The sequence below is a fragment of the Manacus vitellinus genome, unplaced genomic scaffold, assembly GCF_001715985.3.
Source record: "Manacus vitellinus isolate BGI_N305 unplaced genomic scaffold, ASM171598v3 scaffold_50_pilon, whole genome shotgun sequence".
In the NCBI taxonomy this organism is placed as follows: domain Eukaryota; kingdom Metazoa; phylum Chordata; class Aves; order Passeriformes; family Pipridae; genus Manacus; species Manacus vitellinus.
Window position 1 is genome coordinate 533391 of NW_021940612.1, and position 26693 is coordinate 560083.

The window sequence follows — 26693 nt, forward strand, 5'->3', positions numbered from 1 at the left end:
TACGTGAATTTGAAAGTAAACCAAAATGGTGAAATTTGTGTAAGAATTTCATCAAGATATTGAACATCAATATCTTCTTTTAAATCTTTACAATCTTTACAGTAGTTAATGGTTCTATGAAGATGAGTCTTTGTCAGTCGGATAGATAGTATTACTGTTGCCTCTCCATCACTCCTCTGATTCTTTGTATTTTAGCTGTTTCTGAATCATCTAGGAGAAATATTAATAGTTACATTTTTCTGTGTGTTGCTTCTCTGGTGAATTCTTAATGCACAGTGTTGTGCAAAGGAAAGTAGGAGACTTGGTGAAGTACTCTACATGTTCTTAGAAATAAAGCCTTACCATTCTTTATCATAGTTTTCTGCTGGTGGCTGTTTTCTGTTTTCTATTTTCTTGTGATAATGTTGATCACGTGCATGAAAAAATAAAATCTCTTTTTCCTTTATTTTAAAATTTTATCTCTAAAACTAAGTGGAAATATCAAGCTGCTGAAAACTGAAAGTTACTGTTTTCTTTCATACTACTTCTCATATGTTACCTTCATAGCCACAGACAGAGATGAAGGGAAATAGTGAAGGTTTTAAATACTGACTTTAAAAATTGCTGCTTCATCTTTTTCCAATTTAGTCAGTCTTTGTGCAGAAAGAAAGGGTAAGACAACTAGTGGTGAGAAGGAGTTGAGGGCCTGCTGAGCAATATCCATGCTTTTCCAAAAACTAGAGAAATCTCTAAACCTGCCAGTTCTTGACATGTTTAGTGCTTTAACAGTTAGTCTTTTATTCCTTCTTTTTTCATTATCTTTCAGATAAAAATATCCTCTTTTAAAAGCTTGTGGGAGGAGGCACAGTTCTGGTTTGGTTATTGGTATGAAGATTAACTGTTCTTTTGTTGGGACTGAGAAAAAGGGTTAAACTAGTACTGAAGCATGTTAGGCAAATTTTATTTACCTTTTCCATCATGTGTTGCTTTAGCTATCATTTAAATGGACAGGAAACTTCTGATAAGATTCCAGTCCAAAGATTTGTATTAAGCAAAACCTTTTTAGCACATAGGACTGAGATGATTCCAGCCATTTCCAAACTTTTACCAATGGAAGTGTAAAAAAATAGCTGCTCATGAATTTCCTTAGTTTATCAATGTTGTTGGAATTCGCTTTCACCTTAGCAGATATCTGTTTTCATCAGGCATTCTAATATCAAGGGATAAATTCTGTAAAAGATACAGAGCTTTCCTGTGTTAAAATAGTGCATATTGTCTTATTTGATATCAGTTTTGTTTGTCAGGAAGAAGTACTGGATAGCTTTGTTGTTCTTCCAATATAATTTTTCAAACCGTGGTGGTCAAAGATGAAGGGAGTCAGGGCAAAAGGAAACTGTTCCTGCACTTCCCAATTTCTTTCCATTCTTACTTTGTTGTCCAGTTATTGTCTAGTAGTCATCAAATCCAAATTTACTATTCATGCTATTCATGTCATTATTTGTATATTAAGGTAAAGAAGATGCTGGCAGGTAGTCAAGTCATTTCCTCCAAAAGCAGGATAGTGGATCCATCAAATCTTAATCAGAAAAATAACAAATGCCTTCTTAAAAGACAGTAAACTGGCTCTTTCATTATGAGACTCCTAACTCTACTTATAACTTACAGCTTATATGTGAGAATGACATTCCCTTCTGGTCTTCACAGTGGTATTATCCACCACCTGGTTTTTGCCACCCAGTACCATGGGTAGCTGGAGTCAGTAACACAGTGACTTTGTGCACCATAGCACCTTCTGTCTGTCAGGGAAATCCTTCAACTGGTGTGTACTACAGAAAAAAATATCATTCTTTCGATGGTTTATATAGGTTCTATATGGTTTATATAGTGAGTGACTATTACACAGCTCTATAATATTTCTTAAAACTGGTATTTTTTTCTTTGTGTGAGAAGACTTTCTGCAAATACTAGTAGTGAACTGTGGTATCATAGTTCAAGTACCATTTTGGCAGCAGTGTTGAACTAACTTATCATCAGATTTGGTGACTATTAATTAGGAATTAAGTGTTACATTCTGAAGCTGGCAGTTAGCTATGTTTTCTCAGTGGGACATAAGTGAGCTTCTGTAAGACCATGGTAATCTGATGACTGAAGATAGTGGGGTTTATGACTTGTGGGTCTATTCCTTGAGGGAGAAGTTGGTATTTTTTTATGTAGCAGTATGACAGGTAGAGCACGTCTTGCTGAGTAGACTGATATGATGTATCTTTCTGCTATCACAGACAGACAGTTAGTTACAGGTGATGCTTTTTCATTGCCTCCCTAACCAATTCCAATGAACGCTTACATAACAATTAGAAGGGTCGAGAGGAGAAGGGGCTAGAATGGGCCATTTATTTTCTGCTCAGTAGAAAGGGTTATGTATCAGTGACCTTTGGCTTTACTTTTATTTACATTCCTTGTGTCTTCTGTGATAATACTGAACAAGTATAGTCTTTTCTATCTATTTTGCAGCAGTATTCTTTATTATCTGCATATAATATGTTTATTTATAGAGTTTTAAATTGCATTTTAATACATCCACATAATAAACATAACACCTTTTGTGCTTTGATCAGTTTCTTTGACTATGGGAAATAATTTTTCTTTTCAGTGGAGTACAGTAAATGCTGATATAAAAGCTACAACAGACATTCAAATGAGTGAATATTTAGAAAAAGATGAAAAGCATGTTCATATTATCTTTGTGTGTTACTTAAAGAATGTTCTAAATGTATGCAGTACCACTGTGCTGGGGGACTGTAGTCTGAAGTAACATGGGAACTAGCATATTAATATCAAGGTAAAGGTACATATTCCCCAGATGCATAGTTTTACCTTTTTCAGCTTTTATTATCTTTAGAATAGTGTTCCATTTATTTCATGATTACAGAAGTATTAATTGGCCATGACACGTTCCAAAGACAAAAGAAAGGTCTAATTCACTCTAACAAACTTGTTAGTCACTGTTTATATCAAGAGGGTTGTGAATCTACAGAGAGTAACACTGTTTTCTTCTACGCTTTCTTTGTTTATAAATCAAAAGTTTTTAAGTGACCTACAGTGTCTGCTTGTAGTTTGAAATATTACTTCTAAAGCAGACCTTCACCATGTAGCACAGATATTTATCCCTTAAGATTAATTTTTTAAGTTAATTTGGAGGAAAGAAGGACTAGAAAAGAAATATGAATATTGTGGTGTTTTTAGAGTGTTGGGATTCTTTTGTTCTTTAATGTAGTATTTCATATTCTAAGATGAAAACCTTCTGTAGTGTGTAATTGGACATTTCTGTGAGCAGTGGGCAATTTGTGAGTGCTAAGCTCTTGATTAAAATCTAAACAGAATGTGTTTTACTTCTGATTGACTGTATGTCTTAGTGCTTGTAAACATTTTCTTAGCATTCTTCTTTCTCAATAGATCTAATTTTTAACTTGGGATTTTTAGTACCTAAAGTGTATAGCTGTCTCTGACACTGATGCTTAGATTCATGTTTACTCTCATTACTTGTGTCAATTTCTAATTGTTATGATTTCCCAGTATTTCAGTGGAATGATTTGTATGATTCATCTGGTGAAGTACCTGATCTTTAACTTAACAAAAACCAGGGTTTAAAGTTTTCATCCATCCTAATTCAGTTACTGTTTGCTTTGTTCACCAATCACTCTGATCCTCCTAGCAGGGGACAAGACCTAGAGAACAAAACTGGTAGTGACTGTAGATAAAAAGGCAAGGAATTCTGCTTTTAAGGTATAGAGGGAATAGTCTATAAAAGACTAAAAATTGGAATGAAAGTGTAGTGTCTTTAACCTGCAGATCTATTGTACCTTTGAAAAGCTTGTACTCTGAAAAAACATACTGTGATGCTACAGAGATTCTCCAATAATAATTGAAGAGAGGTCACTCTTCAGAAAGTGACCAAAAGGCTTGTCAAGAAAATAGACCAAATTATAAATCATTGTGGAAGTAAATAATGCATTTCCTTAAAATGTCTAGGGATTGTTTTAGTGACATATTAAATGCCACAATGTGTTTTATTTATTCAATGATAGAGATTTGTTATTTATTTTCTGACAGAGCCACTTTTTAAACTTAGTGAAGATGATGGGATCAAAAATAATACTCTGGTGGGGAATATGAGAGAAGTTTCACATCAAATGTTACAGAAGGTGAGATACCAACCCCAGCAAACAGACCTAAATTTTGGTATAAGAATCCTATATCTATCTCTCTATATGTACACACACACACATATATATATATCTGTCAGTGATCATAAATTTAAGCAATGGTTTTCTTTCCTAATTTAAAAATGTGGATTTACAGGATTGCATGCAGAAATTAATTCTTGGGAAGTAGCTATCGTTTATCGTTAAGATAAACATGGCTAATGTCAGAGAAAATGAAAAGAATGTTTAGAGGTGTAATGTAAAAAAATAACAAATTATCTAAATTGGAAGTAACACATGCTTAGCATTTTGCCACTGAAAGTTCAGGAACCTTAATTTCTTTTGCTGACTATTTAACTTTACATGGTATCAGGTGTTAATCTCCATAGAGCTCTTGCTGCAGAATAGAATTGATGCATAATAGTGATAAATCTACCTTTTATTACATTTAAATTTTAGCACTATATTGCATATGAAAATATTTTCTACATATTTGAGCCTATCACTCTTTTCACAAGATAGCATGTAGTATTCTTTAGCTTAGCAAATATGATAGGTATTTTATCTTTATTGATCAACATTCTACATGTTTTGCCTCCTACAGTTACAAGATGCTCTTAACTAGTTGCTATTTGTACTGATCATTGTAACATACACAAGTAGTTTAGTATGTTAACAGGTGTTCACTTCAGAGGGCTCACTTGTATTTTACCATATGTTTTGTTTGCTTGCAAAGAAAAGGCATCCTTTAAACAATATCATGCCTTTTGTTTGTCATTTTGCAAAACTATTTGTTTAATTACTTATAAATCTTTGAAAGCATGCCTAAATTGAATAAAAACGAATCTATAACTTTGAACGTCAGTTCAGGTATGTCTATTTATTTTTTATTTGTGAATTAACTTGTAGAGAGTATGGTAATTTACAGCAGATGATGTGATTGCATATATTTGTAACACTTGCCATATGGTCGGGCAATGAAGGCTGTCATCTCGTTATTACTGAATGACAAACATCATGTTAAAATAATAACACACAGAATAGGAAGTGCTCACATTCATTTATCTTAAGGTAGAGTGAGTAATTGAAATAATATGAATACTACCATCTGAAATGTCACACAGTTTATGCTTGCTTATCATCTATATTTCAGAACTGTAATTTTGTTTGCCAGGTACTACATAATTTTTATCTCTATGGATATACAGAGTTATGATGGTACCTTGGGGAGAGGTGTAGAAGCTTTTCATTGTTTGTTTCCTTCCAGCTGTCATACATGACTTTAAGTACTACTGAGTGCAAAAGGTTGCTTTAAAGAACTGAGAAAATAATAGCAGAAAATCAGTTTAGGAAGGTGATTGAAGAAAGGTATTTGTCTAACACCTTGTCACTGGGGAGGAAAGTGCAAACTGCAATTTTTATCATAAACCTTAGTTTCATTGAAGCACTTGAAAAAATCCCTTTTATTTCTAATTTCACCAATTTGCTTTATGTAGCCATAAGGCAATGTCTCTTCACTGTGGGAGTGCTGTGAATTTCCATAATGGAAACTAGCAATGCATAGGCATTCATATTAAAGATTTGCTATCAAAGGCAGAAATTCAGTATCAAATTCACAAATGTATAGGAAGTTTGAGCAGCTCTTGTCCAAATCTACCCTGTACATTAAGACCTCTTATTTATCTGAATCACATCTGTGGTACCCATTTCGTAATAGATTCCATAAATTTTAAAATAATTCAAATACATTGACAAAATGTCCTTGTAAAAACATGTAGCATTCACTGACAAATAATATGGTTTCAGTATTTTCAGTGTCAAAGGTAGTTTTGACATGTTGTCTTGCTACAAAGTGAAGAAACTGGCCAGTATTTTACAAGGTGACAAGTTCATGTTAGCCTTGTGCATTTTTGAAATATAGTCTTTCCTAACCATATCCAGAGAAATCTAGAGTCCCTGACACTTCCGCTAGGGAAAGAGTGGGAATGCAGCTTGTACAAAGCTAACTAAAAAAGTGTTTCTTCAAAAATACTGGATAAAGTGGTTATTGAGCACAAAACTTACTCTGCTGCCATCTTCACACTTCTGGGGAAATCTCACAGACTAAATATTCATTTTAACATCTGCTAAAATTAAAATTGACCCTTTTTGCTGGAAATTGAGAGGTTTAGTTGCTGCTTTATGCAAATATTCCAGAACATCATAGAGAATCAGTTTATTTTTAATGACCTTGAATATGTGTAAACCTCAAAGGACTTTACAAACAAAGCATATATATCATATATAGGTAGAACGCTTCTTCAGAATTTATATGAGCAGCTTGTAAAGTTAAAGTATCTTAATTAAAACAGGATAGATTTTTCCTTTCAGTGAATAGAAAAACATATTAGCTTTCATGGTTTTAGGTGCTGAGTTTCTGATATCTCTTGCTAGGATTTGTTTGGGGTTTTTTGAAAGATAAAATTAATATTTTATGTGTGTATTTACGACACTTAAAAGAACTTGTTGATTTACATAGCTAGCGCAAAATTGTATTTCAAAGTAGTAATCCTTCTGAAAATGTTTTTTTAAATTCAATTAGTATGTATAACCAAATCAGTAATGAGCTCAAGATGCATCAGGGAGATTTATTAGCATACCTAAACTTGTGTGTCACTTTGCCTCAAATTTTAACTTCTTTTACCATCTGCCCTTTGTTCAACAGCTGTATTATTGCAGCTAAAATGTTTTCATCTGCACTACATTAGAATTATTTTTAATTTAAGGACTATAGATTGTTTTTGTCCTTGTGCTTCATGTGATATTATTGTCATATAAAAATATATTTGAGAACATAATTATTTTTTTTACTCGATGGGCTGAAATATTGTGAATGCTAAATTGTGAATTGCTTTTGTTAGATGCAACAGCTAGAAAGAAGATTCAGTGCTATTGAAGGGGAATTAAGGAAACAGAAAGAAGTAAATAAAGACTTATTGAATCAGAAAATTTATTTGAGAGAATCTTTAAAAGTACAAAAGGAAGATGCAGACACAACAGAAAGAGAGCTGGAAATGCTACTTAAGAGGATTTGTGAAATAAAAAAAGAAAAATCAGAACTTCAGTTAGTGATTGATGAGAAGGAAAAAGAAGCTGCCTCTTTGAAGAGGCAAGTGGCAGAAGCTAACAGGTTGAGAAATGAAAGTGAAGATTTGCTGAGTCAAGTGCAAGAGCCGAAATGCTTGCCGGATAAAGCCAAAGCAGTGACAACCTCCGGGCAATGTAATTGCAAGATAACAGGCACCAAGGTTAAATTAAAAACAGCCAAGGAAAAGAGCTCTTTGGGACATCATGGAGCTTTTCTCAAACAGTCCATCAAGGTTATGAGTAATGTATTTGAGAAGTTCAGTAAGGACGGCTGGGAGGATGTGAATGAAAGCAGGTACGATTCTCATTAACTTAGCCCTGTAGAGGGGACACTGTGCATATGTAAAGCACTAGCAAATGGAGATTGAATTTCAACTACTGTTGATTTGGTATTCAAAAAAAATACTGTCAGATCCTTTGAAATATCTTGGGAGGTCTTGTTCTGAGCTTATTGACTGAAATTTGCATGTGAAATTAACCACAACTGCATGAGTATTTGAATAGGTGCCAGGAAACCCAAAAGAAGGCAATGCTTGATTTCTTCCAGTGATGCTATTTTCATGCAGTCATGAGGCTTGAAATTGACAGTTTGGCAGGTTGATTTAATTTGCTGGCCCTTTGCATATTCACCACTGACAGCTAAGGATTCCCAGGCAAGCCAACTAAGTCGGTTTAGTTATCTTGTGACATGCCGACCCGGGAGGAGAAACATTTTTTCCCCTTAATTTAGTTAGATAAATTTTGAATGACCCATTTCAGCTTGCTAGCAGATGTCTACAAGCTGTTTAACATCCTTTAAATTAAGAACCATCCACACTAATTATTTCATGTATGTTTTATGCACAGTCATTGTACTAACTTTAATTGAACGATGGTTAAAAATCAGTTCTTTAAAGGTAATTGTTACCACATACAGTCCCAGTCAGGAGTCACAAAGCTCTCAGAAAATTGCACTGGCAAGCTAAATAAACATTTGGAAGTTTTGCTTCTTCCATTTGTCCCTACATACTTGAGGAGGCAGCAATAGGCCACTAGGCAAATGATTATCACACCTTGTCTTTCAGGACTTTGTCCTAACAGACAAGCAAAGAAGTTTCTCAAGCCTGTGTTATCCAAAATGCAGGAAGGGTGGCAAAAGAATAAAGAAAATGGAATCATTCATAGTCTTCTTGTTGGCTTTATGGGTTATACAGCAAATCAATAGTGGCAAATTAAGCCCTTCTGCTGCTTCTCCCTGTGCAAAATAAGTGGTTCCTGAACACAGTATTTTGAGCAAGTTAACAAATTAAGAACCATGTAATTTGTCAATTGATATCATTAATGTTAAGCTTATTTGTTTTTCTGTAATATTGTAGATCTGATTTCAACAGAAAACATTCATGTTTGCACATATGCAAGTGTGGATGCACGTTTGCAGTTAGTGAGCTTTTTGTTTCATTTACTGTGTTGTTCTCTTTAAGAGCAAAATTGAGCGAACACACTGTCATCGCACTTTGAGGTTGAAGTGGAAAATAATTGCATAGCTTATGAAAATAATTGCATCATTTCATAGCTAGCCATAAATACTATTTTTGATTATTGTACAAATGCTGGCTTAGGGAATTCTTGTAATAGAATAGTGAACACTTTTGAGAGTGAGGTTTCAAGATGTCAGTCTCAACAAGTTAGGAAAGTAGTTCCCTCTTCTACTTATTAGTAAATACTGTTCTTTATCAATAATACCTGCCTCTGAGTTTCTAAATTCAAGTTTCCATTTTCTAAATAGAACATTCCTTGAAAGCATTCAGGTGCGGGAAATGTGTATGTAGTTAGAAATGTCTCAGTGCTACTGCAACACCTTTAAACCATTACATTGATTTCTTTTCTTATCAGTCAATAAGACATACTAATGCGTCAGGACAAGTTTTGAAAAGTATAAACATTTTTCTGTGTGAACTCTTCAATTTGAGGCTTTTTCTCTGGTTAAGTAGCCTCAATCTCTAAACCATAGATTTTTATGATGGTGCAACTTAATTTGAACTCAGTTATGCCATTTTAAATATCTTGGTTTAAAGAATAACAAATCAAAATAACCTTCTGTCAAGGGATTCCTTCACAAATCTGTTTGCACAAATAATGATAAATAGCCACTGATGCTATAGAAAATTATACATCCAAGACTTCAAGTTTTAGGATAGACTTCACTGAATATAAGAAAGCAAATAGTAATCTGAGGGAAGGCAGTGAAAAACTGTCAATTAAGAGCACATTTAGTGCAATTTTAAGGAAAAATTTGAAAAAGAATTAAAGTTTCAGGTCTAGTTTCTCTGCATGGGAGGCAATCTCAGTGAAAGGATTACCAAGTTTACAGAATTTTAAAAGCACTCCAAAGGGGTGCTAAATAGAGATTTCACTGAAGTTCGATTTTTGGTTTTGTCTCAGCCAACACCCCAGATGAAGTTCAATTGAAGCAAAATATTATAAAGTATTATACATTTACTTGTTTTGTTATAAAATGTGAAAATGAAGGAAAGTAGAAATTTAGTACTTTATGAGCCATTAACAGACTTGAAATACTGTCAAGTATCTTTTCCTGTATGTCACTTTTGTAGATTGTAACAAAAGCTGTCCTTTAAGAAGCAGCTAAGTCTCGGACTTCATTGTAGAGTGAGATTCCTTTTCACAGAGTAGAAATTTTTAAGACCATTTTGGTGATAGATTTCTTCTTTATTTATTTGTAAAATCTATTAAATAAGTCACCTTAGTAGTGTTTGGATTTTATATTAGTTCTCTTCTTTCTTACATGTGTTAATTTCTATGTGCCTAATCATTGGCTCTTTGGAACTTTTAGTATTTGTCTTGATTTTGTTTTCCCGAACATGCTGTTTTAGTGACTCTGAGATACCAAATTCTGAAAGTTTGGAAACGGTGATTATGAAGACAGTGCAAAACATTGATCCACTGCCAGACAGAAGTAAACAACAAGAAAAAAAGTCCTGCAACACTGTTCATTTAGAAGGCAAAAACGAGCAATATAACCAAAAGGTATATAATAGAACTTGCTTTGTTCTCCCGTGTGGAGTGTTGAAGTTTAATATTAGCACTGCTGTTCTGCTCATAATTAATTTGACTCTTGTTGTAAAGGGAAAATAAAATCTGCTTCCAGATATTCAGTGGATAGATTCATTATCATTTAGAATATTTTCTGAATTATTAGTCTGCAAAAGTATTTGGAGAGGGTGTCAGGATTACAAAAACTGATTAAAAAATGTTAAGCTGCTGTAAGCTAGTGCTGCTGTCTCACAGGCCAGACAAAGAATGCCACAGACATCCCATTAAACTTTCTTGCAATCAGATATGCCATACAGAACAGGCTGACCTAGCCCATAACTGGGAAACAGCAACAATCCTCCCTCCCATCTAACCAAACTGTGTGCTGACTAACCAAGTATAAACATCTCTCAGTTTGTTTGGTGTGTACTGGACGAGTTGTCTCCATCTTAGAAAGATGCTTTTGACTCTACCTGTGTCCAGGAGATTTTATCTTGAGAAAAGTATACTTTTACCACCTTCTTAGCCTATTTAAGTTCATTGTCTGGGATTTGAACTGATTGTCTCATTGTTAACATCTATATGCTGTTTTCTCACGGAAGAGAGCCAGCTGGTTGTTTTCCAGGTCTTCAGAGGCTCCGTACAATCTGTAACACATGACTCATTCTTGGACTTTTGAACAGTGTCTAGTACTTTTTCTCTCCTGTCTTTGCCCAAATAAATCAGTTCATGGAATTTAAAACACAAGCAGATATTTTTATTTCTTAGTTCAAGAAACAGAATACTAAAACACTGAAAACACTACTTTAAGATAATTAGTTTGAAATTCAGTTTTATATGATCATATAATAAAAAAAAATGTATATTTTCTTAGTCTCCAGAATTTCAAAGCAAATACAAACTCTCTGGTCTTCTTACATATTCTTGATCGTGTTATTCCATCAAAACCTTTTGGGTCAGAAAAAAATGAAAAAAAAGGAAAATTGTTATGCAACCATCTGTTGGTATAGAATACATAGTATGAGTACGTGCACATGATATACGTGAAAATCTGACAGAGTGTGCTACTCCTGTTACCTCCTGCTGCTCTTGGGTGAGGACATGCAAGGCAGGCAATCCAGGAGGCTCTGTTCTCTCTTGCTCAGCCACTACCTCTTCTGTAGGCCTGTATTGCATTTATTCTCTGTTCCTACTGGAAGAGACAAGCACAGATATATCCTGATACTCATATTTAACAGACTGGTGGAATTGGAGCATACACAGAAAGCATCCGGAGGACCCTAAATAGTTAAATGTACTTCAGCAGAACTGCTCCCATGTTGCAGGAAAAGCATTTGAAAACATGGTTTGTGAGGACAGAAGATAGTATTGCACAAAGGTTTAGTGTTGACAGTTGGGAACCCTAAATGATTTTAATAGAATTCTTAAATCCATCCAGGGGATTTAAGGACTGTCCAGCTGTGTCATGGCATTCTCATACAAAGAAAGGCTAGAGGAATCTCCAAAGTGCCACGACCCGCGGGGAAAGGGAATGGGGTCGAGCACTGCAAAGAAGGGTTCTTGACACAGATAGAGGTCGAGGTGCAATGCCAAACTTTATTAAGGGAACAACAACTTATATAGGGTAGGTTTGAGGGTGGAGTTTGGGCTAGGGAGGAGCAAGAGACTGACAACTTGGGGGCAAAGGTGATTGGGTACTCAGGCAAGGAGGGGAGGAGTTTGGGTGTAACTAGGGGAATGGGCCAATGGCAGCTACCTCTGCACTGCACCAAATATTGACCAATGGCAGGCAGAGGAGCGGGAAAACAGGGAAAAAGGCGGGAAAACTGTGAGGGGAAGAAGGAGACAACATGGAGGACAATTTCAAAAAACAACAACTGGGGTACACACAACCATATAACAGTATAACAATAAACTGGGGAAAACTGGGTAAAACTGTCATATCCGTGAGGTGTCACATCCAGCATTGATAAGTCAAGTCCAGTATATAAATGTCCCGTTATGGATTGTAAACTCTCCTCCAGGCTTCATAACATTGCCATTCATCTTCATTCCTCCCAACACCAAAGTCCTGAGCTATGACAGGGGTTAAAGATGAAATCAGTTACGACACAATGACTTTTGTCAATTTTGCCCTGCATGGTATAAATATATAATACCCTGTGCAGTTTCATCGAAGTTATTGGCACTCTCTTACAACTCATACATTTATTAGAGCTGTGGCCTAGAGTGGAGATCTCCATCTTTTTACTGCAGGCATGGATCGTTTGCTCATCATCTGCTGAGACCTCAATTCTTGGTCCTTCAAATTGTGTGGTGATTGTGCAAATCTGGAATTCATGGCTAAGCTATCCTGCAATGTCAGTAGTCTGTTCAGTGCAGTTAGTAGTGAACGTTGCTCTTTGCTCTTTTAAATTTTATTAACAACTATTTTAGCTATTAATATTTCCAGAAATATTGCATGGTACCACATAAATATTACAATCTGAAGACTTTAAAAATTGAATAAATATTGCAGAATTCCAGAACAAAGGTGTTTAAAAATACACTCAGTGAAATAGTACTTTGATTTTAGAGTAAGCCATGCTCTCGCCATTTTCATTTTACGTATGGCAAGCAACATTCTTCTTCAGTCTCTTCTTCTGTCATTGGACATTGGATAGGTTCTGGAAACTGCTGATTTTTCAAATTACATATTTAAAAGGCATGCAGCAGACTTCTGTTAAACCCTGGTCAAACACAGCGATTTTATTTTGCATGTTCACATAGTTTCATATGTCTTCTAGTTACAGCTCAGTGTCTAATCTGGTCTTCCTCCTTTTGAACTAATGAGACCACTACTCCTTTTAGTTTCACTTAAATATCTTGAAAAATAAGATACTGTAGACTTTCAAATAATACGGACCATCTTTTTCCCCTACTAGTAAATTCAGATCTTATCTGAAAAAGTAATGGATACATTAACGGGTAATTAATTTTTCTCTGGGATTCTTCGGAAAAGGCTATGACTTACCTACAACAGTTCATTAATTCTTTTACATTTGATGGAAAAGTACTCTTCACTGGCTGATATTGTAAGACTGATTTTCAGATCAGAATTCACTAGAATTTGTATATTATTTGAAGTAATTTTTGTTGTTTCAGTTCAAACTGGAAAAATTTACAGTGTTGTGTTTGGTGTGCCGCAATGAAGAGTTGCTCACTTTGTGCTTCTCTTTTTTATTTAGTGCCATTCACAGAATAAAGACTTAGAAAAGTTACATTCCAAGAGGAGGAAGATCTGCTATCTTGTAACATCACATCCATCGATTCTAAGCAAAGGTAGAAATATTATATATTTTTGGCAACTTCGTAAATAAGACCGACGAAGCATTCCTACCTACCAAAACCTCTGCTATATTACACAAACCCACTGAATGCTGTTAAAAAATTTGCTTGTTTAAATTTGTGTGTGTACTTTCAAATATTTAGCTCATTATTTTGAAGTGAAATTGTCATATAAGTGACCGTCAAACAGCATCTTTTCACGCAGTTAATATATACTCTGTTTTTACTAAGTCTCACCAATTGAATCTACTGACTGATACGAGGCTTTTCATTACTTATTGTTCATGTTTGACCCTTGTAGCCAACACAGCTAATGAAACAAATTAATGGTTTTTGGCTTAGACCTTAAAAAAAACCATCTGTTAACAAGACACTGAAGACACCGAAGGCCTTATTTTTGGTAATACCAATCAGAGGCACATTTAACTTCCAAGTCCTCGTTGAGTTTGAAGTGTTGGCACTTCAGAAAAAGTACAACTTAGAGCACTTATAAGTTGATTGGTTTTATATGTTTTATATGTTGTATGTTTTTATAGGTCAACTGTTAATTTACCAGTTTGCTTACTGAAAAATATTTTAGAGACTTCAAGAGCGTTTTAAAGGGCCAAAACAAAATCAGAAATCATGTCACTTATGATGATCTGTCAGTTTAGTAACATGACATTTTATGTTTAGTGAACAGAGCAAAAAGGAGAAATATGACCGTCCAGAAACCAGGCTACTCTGTTACTCTACTGCAGGAAAGAATTAAGTCATTGCAGAAGCAGATAGCTGTTTTACAGAATGAAAAAAAGACTGCAGTGACTTCTGTGAAGGAGATGAAAGAAACCAATGAAAAACTAACAAATCAGCTACATTTGGCTAATCAGAAACTTCAAACTAGTAAACTGACCATAGAGGTAAAGTACTTTTTATTATGGTGTCTAACGATGTTCAGCTTAATTCTGTTGCAGTTCTCTGAAACCGTGATAACATTGATTTTTGTAGTTTAATTTATTATAGTCAAAATTATGAAAAAATATCTATTGGAATGCTTTTTGTGAGATTCTGAGTCAGTTATTGTTTACAAATGATACTGAGACCTGATTTATTATTATATCAACCCAATTCATTTATCCTTCTGAAAACAAAGTAGTCTTCATGGTGACATTTAAATGGTGCATTCAAATGAGTGAGGGAAGTTTCACTTTAAGCCTGTGATCTGCAAACTGCTTTGCTGAGAATCTGGTCAGTCTGCAGAAACTAGCACCCATTCCTCTGTGAAGAACAGACAGTGTCTCCTTATGCCCCAAGACAACTGGAGTTTTCTTCAATAGAGAGCTCAGACCAGTTCCATATGTATTTAATCCCATCTTTCTCTGTTAAGGTGGAAAGCCAGAGAGCAAAATTTATGAAAATAGAGACTAATAAACTTGGGTTAAATAGCCCAAAGATGCCAGCTTTCTTCTCTGCTTCAGTCTTTGTTCCTACTTAATCCTTTTCCAGCTATTACTCCTTTCTGGTTTTCCCCATTCTCATTTATATATGTGTTTTGTGTTAATCTATATGCAGCTCCTCAGCTGGAATTCTTTTCTGTTCATACTGTAGTGATTGGCCTGCCCTTTATAGAGCTGAATCAACAAACACTTATGCAGTAATTGTCTCCTGTTGGTCACACACACATCCTGCTTCCAGAATTATAGTGCTACAACAGATGGACTTGCTGGAAGGAGGCAGACATTAAAAAAGAAATCAAATCCCCTCCCTCTCAAACTTCTTTGCATTTCTTATTTGCACAGAAGGCAGAAGCAGTATCAGGAGCAGCACTTTTCTCTTTCTTAGGGCTAGGGAACTGCTAATTTCTAGAGGAGAGAAAACCTCATTTCTGTTACTCATTTTGCATAACTATATATATGTAATGAATTGAACTGAAAAGAGTTTCCAAGGTCATTGGAACCAATGAAGATCTGCCTATCTTACAAACAGTACTATAATATAAAGTTTCATGGGCAGTATAAGCTTCACAGGGAATTACATATGTAATTTAGGTAAAACATTATGATTTCTCAGGCATCTTGAGGTTTTGCGTTCCTAGAAGACTACACCTTAGATGTCCGTAGAAGACCACACCTTAGATGTCCATAGAAGACCAATATGAAAATTAAAATAAAAAACACCATTATCAGGAAACTGTTTAAAAAAACAGAAAAGGCAGGGGGATCAAATTTGTGTAAAGATAAGAGCTGCTGTAATGTAAAAGACTGACTAAAATCAAAGTAGCTTGGCTTTAAAACCAAACCAATTTTCTTTCACTCAGTTTTTCTGGAAGGTTTAAAAAAAGAAAAAATAGTCACCGATCTATTTAAAGGATGGTGCATTCTAAGCAAAAATAAATAAATGGTATTGCAGATACTCAAGGAAAAAATCTTTATTAGGCATGCACATTTTTTTCCTTCTCAGCAAACAGTTAAAATTCCCTTTCTTACAACTAATTACTCTTCAGGTGCCATAGTAGTGCTACCAAGTGGGAAATTTAAAGCAGAGACTTGGGCTACTTGCCAAGTGAAAATTAAGGAGGTAAAGAACCTATGCAGTCACTGCAGGGTACACTCACGTTTTAGAGAGAGTACCCTGATTCAGACATATCAAATGGTTGTAAAGCACACATTTGTGTGTGGGATTTGTGTGGTTTTTTGCAAGAAATGCTTTCTGGAAGTGAAGTTTTAAGACACTGCAAAGGAAATAATGGGTTTCTAAAAAAATAAATTTCACTATCAAGAACATTTTTATTGTTTCTTCTTAATACTTCTGCAACTTTAGATTTTAGAATTTTCTTACACAGACAGAAATTAAATAAACAAGCACACAAACTATGAAAAATAAAAGGTTGAAACAATATCTGGATTTAGGGAGACAAACACTTCAAGAGTGCCAAAATTACAAATATCCAAAAATAAGCTTCCATAAACCACCATAACTATAATGTTCTGAGTAAAGTTAGTAAAGTTGTGATCCTGGACTAAGGGAATTATAGCAGTCTAGCAACTGTAAACATTAACAGCATGGCTTGGAAGAGATGCCATGTTGCCTACTTTATCTAAGAAAATAAATCCTTCAGCAGACAAGGGCAGGTGTTTGTGCAGTCAGTCCTTCATTATAGTCCCTGAGGAATCTAGAAGATCGACTCTAGATTTAAGATTTAAATGTTCCAGATGTTCACTTGGAGACAGATTTTACAGTTCATGCAACCTAAGGACTGTCTGGCATCTGTTGATTTTCAAAATATATGTACATGCATGGTTTGGTGTATTTTTCTTGAAGATCCACACAGATACGTTTATTGTGTATATTTGTCTGCTCTAAAGAGTTCAGAATTCTGGACCCAAGTTCTGGTTTTGTTTGGCCTCATAAATGCTTTACAGTAATGTAGATTTCTGTCTTTGTTTCATTTCTGCAAAAGCAATTCCTTGCATATTTCTGAAAAAAATGACTGTGAAGTGACTGCATATGTGAGAATCAAAGTTTACATTCTCCAAGGATTCACATTAACACTGAGTCAGGACCATTTGTACAGAAGTACAGTAGTTAGATTTTGCTCTCTGTATATAGAAATAACAGCTAGAGCAGCTACTTAATGCAGAAGCAATGGTATGTAGAATTTTCTTAGTTTCTAAGAAAAGGATTTGATAGAAATTGTTGGAAAAATCCAGAAATTTTTTTTTCTAAAGTTTATTCCCTGCCCCCCATTTCTATCATTAAGTGACTGCTTTAAAGAAGTATGTTTATATTGCATACAACACAGTAATTGCAGTTAGTTTTATGCAGTGTCATTCTTGCTGCAAAATACCAGACAAAGTAAATTGAATAAGAAATTAAAATCATAAACAGGTTAAGTCACTAGTACTTATCTTATTCACATCAAAGCTATTCACAGGTCCACTGCTTAAAGGTACCATGGGATCATTTGCATCAGTTCTCCAGTGTTTCTCAAGGACCTGCAGGAAAAGCTGCATTTTTTAATGGAATGCCATGGGCATTTGCAAAGTGCTTGTCAATACTTCATCAGGAAACCTGAATCTCAGAATACGAACAAGTCAACCAGTCAAATGCTGGTTGGAGCATATCCTCTCCTTTGGAGAGGATAGTGTGAAGGTTTAAGTAAAGGGTTTTTTCCATTTCAGCAGATGTATCACTACATTTTTACTGAATTGGGAAGGATCTTTTTGCTTTCTAGAAGACTGCATATTTTAGCTGTAACTCAGACTATGCTTTTTTTTCTGACAGCACGTCAAATATACCTCCAAACTTTATTTTAGCTATTTGACTTCACTTTTCTTTGAATTTTAGGGGGACTTTTTCCCCCTGAGCTCATAGTGTGTTTACCTGGTAGATTATCTCAAGCGTAGAACATGAGCATGAAAAGCAGAAAAGTAAAGCGCAAAAGGAAGCTTTTTAGTCTTTAAAGTTAGTGTCTTTCTTTACATATTCTCTTGACTATTTTTGTCTTTTTTGCCCATCCAATGACAGCTCAGAATTCAGTGTTGCATCTATAAAATCAACATCACAGCTTCACTCCTCTTATGGTACCCAAATATGAGTAAATCAGCCAATTTATTATTCAATTACACTGAAACAAAGAAGAAACTGATGATGAACCTAGATGCATTGTAAATTGTTGAACTTAACTATTATTTATACAAACATTTCACTTAGACTCTGGTTCTCCTGAAGGGATTTTTCGGTCTTTAAATATGTATTGTTATTTACATAGTAATTTTTGCATGTCTGTGATTTCCTTAAGTAAATTTTCAGAATAATCATGAAATTATAAGCTGAATGCTCTTTGTAATTATCTTGCAGTAATTATTTGGGCCAGTTTTGTGGGCTTTCTGTACAAATATTGTCCAGTTAGAAATTCTTGTAGACATATCCAATTGTTTCCTACCAAAACACTTTTACACGTGTCCTAGTTTTATTTTTTTGACTTCTCTTACATGGAAACACTCCAGAGCATTTGTGCATTTTTTACTAAGTTAAAAGAGCTTCTGCATTTAGTGTAATCTTTTCAAAATTAAGTGTTGGGTTTTTTCTTCCTCTGATAGTACGAAAAGATATTTCTTGTTTTGTACATAAGATAATACTAATCATACATACAGAATTTATAAGTGATAAAATTTTATAAAGCATTTTAGAATTATTAAAATTTAGAAGACTAAGTTAATCATAAACGGTAATTTTTACAAATAAACTTTGCAAGAAATTTCTTCTACATCAGTAGCATATGCAGGAATTCTTACGTTTATATATACAAGTAATTAAAAAAGAGTAAAAACAGACATGCTCTAATGACCTCATATTTTAATAGATAAAAAATAATCTAAAAAGAATTCAAATTGTTTCTGTTCTGTTAAACAATATCCCTTTCCATTCTTACAAGCCACCCTTAAATCACTTGTTACTTTTATCTACCTTAAAAATAAAACCCCCATATTTAACACTTTTGCCAAACTTGATGCAAAACCATTTTTACCCCTATCCACCTTTGGCACAAAGTCTAATGAAACAATAAAAGAATTCTGTGAAGATGTTTAGAAAAAGTCTATTCCCAAAACCATCAGGAGAATCATGATTTTCTCCCCTTCTTTAGGAGCATGTAGATAATCTGTTCCTAACTGCTTTTAATAAGGGTAGTTTAGGTTAATTTATGGGAACTGTAATATTTGGGCACAATATTCAAAAATATGTAAAGAAGGCTTCTCAGAAATATTTAAAAATCAAACCAGCAAATTTTCTCTTCTACTTTTTCTGAAAATACAGCAGAAGTGGAAAGGTAAACCAGAAGGGATAAACATATGATAAAGCAGGATATACTGCCTGCCCTTTCCAAAGTTTGCAAATACAATCTAAATGAGCAGAGGCTTATCTAATAACTGAACTAAACTATGTGTCGGCATAAGACTGAAGTCTGCTCAACATTTGATTGAGTGTAAGTTCTGGTTTTTTGCTTATGAGGTAACACTGCTGCTACCCTTGTATATATGTTTTACAGGCCTTGAAGAGACTTGTTTGCAAACACAGTAGATAATTAAAAGCTCAAAACACACCACCAATCCATGTGTTCTTGACAGAGAGGCTTACCGTGTTGTTTCAGACCTGAGCAGTGACATTATCTGTAGGCAGGAAAAATTGTCTGTAATGTACTTCAAACTTCACTTTTGTGTAATTTAAGTTCTATTTCTGGGCCCTACTTGTAATTTTTGAAGGCCTTGAATCAAAAATATTGAGCAGAATAGGTTTTTCTGTGTTGTAGGTTTATTAAAGCTTTGCTGAGCCTAATAACTCAAAAATCAGGCTATGCAGTCACACTTATAAAGGCTGAAAACAGAGAAAGAAAATGCTCTGTGACTCTCTGAGACTAGAATTCACATCTTTCAAGTCCTACTCCAAAATTCTGCCTAGAATAAAACACAATCACTTAGTTAAATATGTTTGTTCTAACTGGCTACTAAATGGAGAAATCTCTGTGTAATATTTCCTCTGACCACTGATTGCTGCTGAAGTTGACTTGGAAATAAAATAAGGACTTGCTAAAGGTAAACATGAATGTAACTGACCTTTTAAAATACTTCTACTCCAACCTTTTTTTATTATTTTTATATTTTACTGCGTTGCTTACAGCATCCTGAAGTCAGTTTCGTTAACAGAACTACTCTGTAAAATATATTTATGGTGAAACTGTGCTGTCATTACAAAACAAAAATAAAGCAAAATATCTTTTGCATTTATATTGATCTCTGAAGAAAAATTACAATAGACCTGTTGCATTATTGATGAACAACATTTGAAACACATTGCATGTAGGAAATGAGTCTCATTCATAAATTAGACAGAACAGTTGGTATGAACTAGAACTATACTGGACTTATACTCCTGTCAAAATGAAATAATTTAGAGATAGGTAAATTCTAGAAAAATATGTTATAAACAAAAATTTCGGAGACTACATGAAATTCAGAGAATATGCTTACAATCAGCACAATTTGTATTGCTGTATCATTTAGAAATCTTAAAACGTATTTTTCTATATTAGAAGAAAGAACATGTGTCAAAAGAATTAACATGTTCTTGTAATGATACCAAACAGAGGTAGTACACATATCTAACGTGTTTATCTGATAGTCTATTATAGTAATAGAACATACATATAGAATATACAACATACTTTTACATATATTGAAATAAACCCTGACAGATATCACCCTGTAATTTTTATGTTATCAATTTGTTGCTTATTTTTTTCACCTTCCCTGTGATTTGACCAAACTTTCCTTGTGCATTGAATCTTATGTTATTATTAGGAAAAATAAAACACTAATCAAAACTGAACTTAATTTGCATTTTTTTTGCTAAAAATTTCCTGAATACAATACAATTTGAGCTCTGCAAAAGCTCAACAAATACTATCATAATAGGATTTCCTTTTGTGCTCACAGGAATGTCTTCATTGAATTCACTGACATCTGCTCATCAATTAAAGTTAAGCGTAAAGCTTGACTGCGTTCTTGAACCTTCTCTACAATGTAAAGTGTTCTATGGGTAATATGGTTTTGCCCGAGAATATTTATTCACCTTTAAATCTCATGCAAAAAAAGTTCATTGATTTGGGAATAATTAGTCATATGTTGCCAAGAGATTTTATTTCAGCTCTGCAAGTCTGGTTTTCTAATAGATCATCACAGAAAACCAGTTTGGGTTGCAACCGGACAAGTACTCTTAGACTTGTTCACTAGAGTGGTCCATGAACTATGCATTATTAGTAACTACTGCTATTAAGTATGAACGTGATTTACTAATCACTTCACACATGTGCTTATTTTCACTGAATTTAACGAAATGTCAAGACATCCTGGTTGTGGTCATAAAACTAAGTTTTACTGGCTCTGGTCTTGCATATCACTCTATAGTGAGATCACTCTATAGTGAGAAGTTCTTTTGTGCTTTGAACTTTCAGGGAAGGAATGACAATAGAGGAAGTAGCTGCAAATTTTTTTTTTTTAGTATTCTGTGTTTTAGTATTCTGATAGACTGTGCAACAACATGCAAGATATAGCTGCCATGTGTTTCCATCAGCAATATATCCTACCTTGGAAGTTTGAATTCTCTCCACTTGTTTCATGATGAATTCTTACCTAACAGTCTCTCTTCTATCTCTTTCCCAGCCTAGATAAATGTATTCTTGATTGTGTTATTATGAAAAGTTTTCAAGACTCACAGGAAATTGGGGAAATAATTTTATATTCCTTTATATTGTGAACATTAAATGAGTTGATTCTCTAACCTTCTTTTACCTTTGCTCCTGTCCTAAATTTCCCTGATTGTGAAGATATGGAACGTAAGATTGGTGGAAGAAAGTGCTCGGTATGTTTAGCAAGATAGATACATATACTAAGAGAATTGGTAAGAGACAGTTCTTTATTTGAGAAGTTGGATTTTCTAAGAAGTTGGATGAGCAAGGTCATGGGATTGCAAAAATGGTTCTATGACCTGAAAGTATCAGAAGTTTTATAAGCACATACACACATTTTTGTTGTGTGCCCCTGTGCAAGTCACTGCTTATTGAAATGTAAATGGGAAATAAAATTCCAAAAATTATTTTCATCATACTTGGTATTACTTAGTATTTGGATTGGAGCTAAGCACTGCTACATGGAACACAGTGTAGACTCAATGTCTCAGTTCATACCGTAAGGTTAAATTGGTGCACATAAGTACCAATTCATCATTTTCACTAGCTCAGAATCTCATATACCATGAAATTAATTTTTCAGTTGATCCTTCACATGAATGATAACATTATTTTTTTCCCTAAGATAATGGTTTACACCTTACACATATATTCTATCTGGATATACTATGAAATAAATGACATTCTTTTTGCAGTTTGTTTCAGAGGTAAAATCTTTCACTCATTTTTTTAAAAATTAGTGACAATGTGAAAAATCCAAGCCAGTGCAAGAGGATATCTTCAGTCATTGACAACTAGTCTAAGCTTTCAATCATCCACCAGAGTCTGATTGAAAAGTATAGATCATTATGACCTCACAGTGTTTTTAATGAGGAAATCATTACATCATAATGAAAACCAATACATCGCTCGAGTTCACATTGAGTTAGGCTGAATGGCTGTCTCCTGGGAACTAGGACTCTAAAGAAAAATGAGAGCCCTAGTATGTAATGAGCTGACTGTGAACTCCCATTGTCATTGTGAATAACACTAGTGCAGTCCTTGAATGTATAAACTGGATTCTATATAATAGGAGCAGAGAGAATATGTTTTCCTTGGCATGATTTGATTACTCCTAGAATACTCTGTGCAGTTAATACACAGAATCCAAGAAAGAAATTAAAGAAAGTAAAAAACATTTCAAGACTTATGAGAAGGATTTGAAAATATACCATTCCAGAGAACAATGTGTGATTTTCAGAGAGGAGATTAACAGGTAACTCAAGTTAAATATCTAGGAAAAAGAAATCTTGCGGAGTCTGCAGTCTGGTAAAGGAAGATTGAAAAAATATCCAAGGACTCAAATAAGGTAGAATCATACCGGATACGAGATCTGTATTTTCTATGTGACTGTAATTGATCATTGCCAGTTGGAGTCAGAGAACTGCAGTGATATTGGACAATGAAAAGGAAGAATTAGAGAAATCAGCTGCTTGTGGTTAGCAGTGGGCAGAGTCTTTCTTAGAGGAATAAAAAAAATGTGTCTGTTCTGTAGGAAGCATGAAAAAAATTGCAGGAAGAGAGAGGATGTGTTTAATGGCATGAGCTGAATTAATGAGAAGTATAAACAGGAAGGTATGTTCTCAACTTCAGTAACTCTGTTCATTTATCTGAAGAACTGATGGAAGAAATGCATGTACTTCATAGAGCACAGCTGGGCAACAGTATTTTTGTAATGAGTGCCAAAATGGGTTTAGTAGTGCTGTGGAAAAGAGATGTAAACATGGACAATGAATTTAAGATATGTCAAACTACTGTTTTATAAGGATGTACCTTAGACAAGGAAGAGTGTTATAATGACGTTCAAACATCAGGTGGTTATAAGGAAGAGAAATTATGAGGCAGGCTAGGAAAATATCACCACTCAAGACATATACATATGGAGTGTGGAAAATAGATATTGTAATAAAGGAAGTAACTCAAAGGAAATACATATTCCACAGTATGCGACAGGAACATTTAAAGAGAAGTAGTCTTGAGCAGAAGATATGCAGGGAAGAAAAAATAGCTTTTGTGGTGTAATGTACACAGAATTTAGGATACATTAACCCTGTACAACCATTTAACGTTGCTAATTGCAGAGCTGAGAGAAGACTAAAGCTCATTAATTTAGGTAATATGTAACTTGGTAAGGAAAATATAGAAGAGAAAAAGATAAATTATGATTTTTTTTTTAAATATTTCTTTCATATTCCACCTGTAAGGTTGAGCATAAAGAAACAGTTTTTCAGTGAGGTAGTAATGACGTTTTTAAAGGAAAAAGCTTTTAATTTCAGCTGGAGGCATAGAGGTAGATTAATCTTTTTTTTAGTCAAAATCTTGATAAAAGACTAAAGCTGAGATATTTTGTCAAAGGCTTGGATTCAAAAGAATAAAAATACTTATTTTTCAAAGTATTGTTTGTAATATAAATTTTGGCAGAAAAAATTACAACTAAATTTACCACAGAAAAGTGAGGGAAAGGCATTCTGATAGAAAGTAATTTCAATTAAGAATCTACAGGTGCTGCACTTACCTGAAGATATAAATTTTACAAGTTCTTTTACCAAAGTTGGATAATCATAAGTAAAACTAAGCAGTCGGAGATATAAATTTCAATTGTTTTTTTAGGGAAGTCTATAGTGAGGACTGAAACTTCGGGTAGTATATGTTGATTTACAATTTCAAGATTTCTACTTTGAGTAGTTACTCTGAAAAAGATAAAAGCACGTTTTCAATGAACATAATTTTGACAGGAAGGCATTACTACAGCTTAGAGTGTATTCTATTGCAGACCACTATCACATATATTTTTGAGTACAGTTCAAGACATACTTTCGCTTTCTTGTAAATTCCTCCAAAGTTTGTGAATATTGCATTGTCCTGTGTTTATTTCCTTGTCAGGAATCATAAAAGTTTAAATTTATTTTTATTATTCAGCTGCTGGTTTATGATATTTGCTATACTCTTCATAAGTAGGAGTGAAAAACTTCTTTATATATACAAATAAATATTTTCTTATTTACATATACTCAACTGTGTAGCTCTAGACTAGTCTTTACACTAGCAGCTTCTGTAGTAGTCATCCTGTGTACAGTATTCATTTTATATATATACCAGATTCTCAAGGGCCATGGCTTTTGCCAGATGAAGCACTTTTGATTTTGAGGCTATGAAGTACAGTTCTGTTATTGATCTGTGCATGACACAGCCAGTCTCTCTGCTGGCAGAGCGTAGCAACATTTATCCAGGAATTCGTGAAATGTCACTCGGATCATGTTCATAAGGTAAACTGTGCAAAAACCAGGATCCAAGCTGAGAATCCATGAGGAATTGGACGTGACTCTCTTATTCCTTCATCCTATCTTCTTGGTCAGCCAAGTGGTATTTGTTAAAACAATGTCTATGTTTTGTGTTAGGTGTTGAAGAAAGTGTGATTAGCACTAGGAACACCATGTAGTGTAGTCATACTGCTGTTTTTCTCAGGTTTTTAAGTCACTTGGGAGAACAAGATTTTAAGTCAATGAAAGTGATCTAAGCATTGCAAGTCTATAATTTTTGTTTCTAGTGAAATGATGATTCCTGTACAGCTGCAAGCAGGAAACTCCGCTTAGATCTTCTGAAGAATTTTAAGTTTTCTTACTTCCCTTTGCATGTAGAGATGTGCAGCAATTCATGTTTGTCATTAAGATCTCAGTAAGCAGTAGTGGTCAGAAAGGGTGTGTGACTGTTTCTACAGATAAAACTGTCAAAATACTGGTAATTACATGTTTTCTTTCTTTAAAAATTATGGTTGAAAAAGGTTGCACATTTTTACTAGTATCAAAAGCATGTCATGTAAAAAATATTGAAAACTAAAATATATAATTAAAAAGCACACTTCCATATACTATTTATCTATTTGTAAAGGGTCAGACATTTTTATAGGTAGTGTTTCAGCAATAGACTGTCTGTTATCTGCAAATGGCTGTAGCACCTTCTCATTTAAATAAATTGGTTTGAAGTATGAAAAAGACACAAAAAGCTGCACTGCCTATTTTTTTTTTTTTTTGTCTGTCTAAAGCAGTTATAGCAGTAACAATTTTAAAGTTAGCCATTAAGGAAAAAAATTATTTTTATATTTGCAAACATTTTTCAATTTGAAACATTAAAATTGTTTAAAAAGTATCTACATATTTGATTTAAAAATCAGTTATTAGTTAAAGTAAGAAGAAACAGGTTTTATTGAAGTGATAGTTTTGAGTTTGGAAGTCTTGGGATTTTTTTCCAAATATAACAAGGATTTTCTTTTGTTTCTCTAAGATAATTTCTTTAGTTTGAATCCCACAAGACAAAATCAAGATTTAATTGCAAAATCACTAGTGAATGACCACTGAAATGTTCTTGCTCTCTACTTTTTCAGAGGTTTTTCCAATGTTTGTACATAAAAATACGGAAAACCTGGGGGAGAAAACTTGTTGTTGGTCATGAAAAAATATTTGCATACATGATGCATTTATTTTTACATGTTATCTCTCCCATTACAAGGTTAACATATGCGAGATGCAAACTCAGTAAGGTGTGGAAAAAAATCAATATTTTAGTTCGTTGGATTTCAGGTTGAGTTGTGACTTTTTTGTTTGGTTAGTTTTTCTTTTGTTTCCTTGGTTTTTTGTGGATACGTGTGTTTATTTTGCAAAGATCCACAGGCTGAACAAATACTGTTGTTAGGAACATGATGATGGAACTTCATAGCATGAAGGCCACCAGCTTGTCAAACTACTGTTCTTCATAGCAGAACCATAGCT

At 34.1% G+C, this 26693-nt stretch overlaps 1 protein-coding gene across 1 annotated transcript in view; it reads left to right on the forward strand.

Moving 5' to 3' along the window:
• CNTLN (centlein) overlaps positions 1 to 26693 on the forward strand; it is a 193965-nt gene that overhangs the window by 120301 nt on the left and 46971 nt on the right. Inside the window, exons 14-18 of the mRNA XM_018080913.2 lie at positions 4090 to 4181; positions 7082 to 7602; positions 10178 to 10331; positions 13565 to 13658; positions 14340 to 14563. Of these exons, the coding sequence (XP_017936402.2) occupies positions 4090 to 4181; positions 7082 to 7602; positions 10178 to 10331; positions 13565 to 13658; positions 14340 to 14563 (1085 nt within the window). The remainder of the gene's footprint in view (positions 1 to 4089; positions 4182 to 7081; positions 7603 to 10177; positions 10332 to 13564; positions 13659 to 14339; positions 14564 to 26693) is intronic.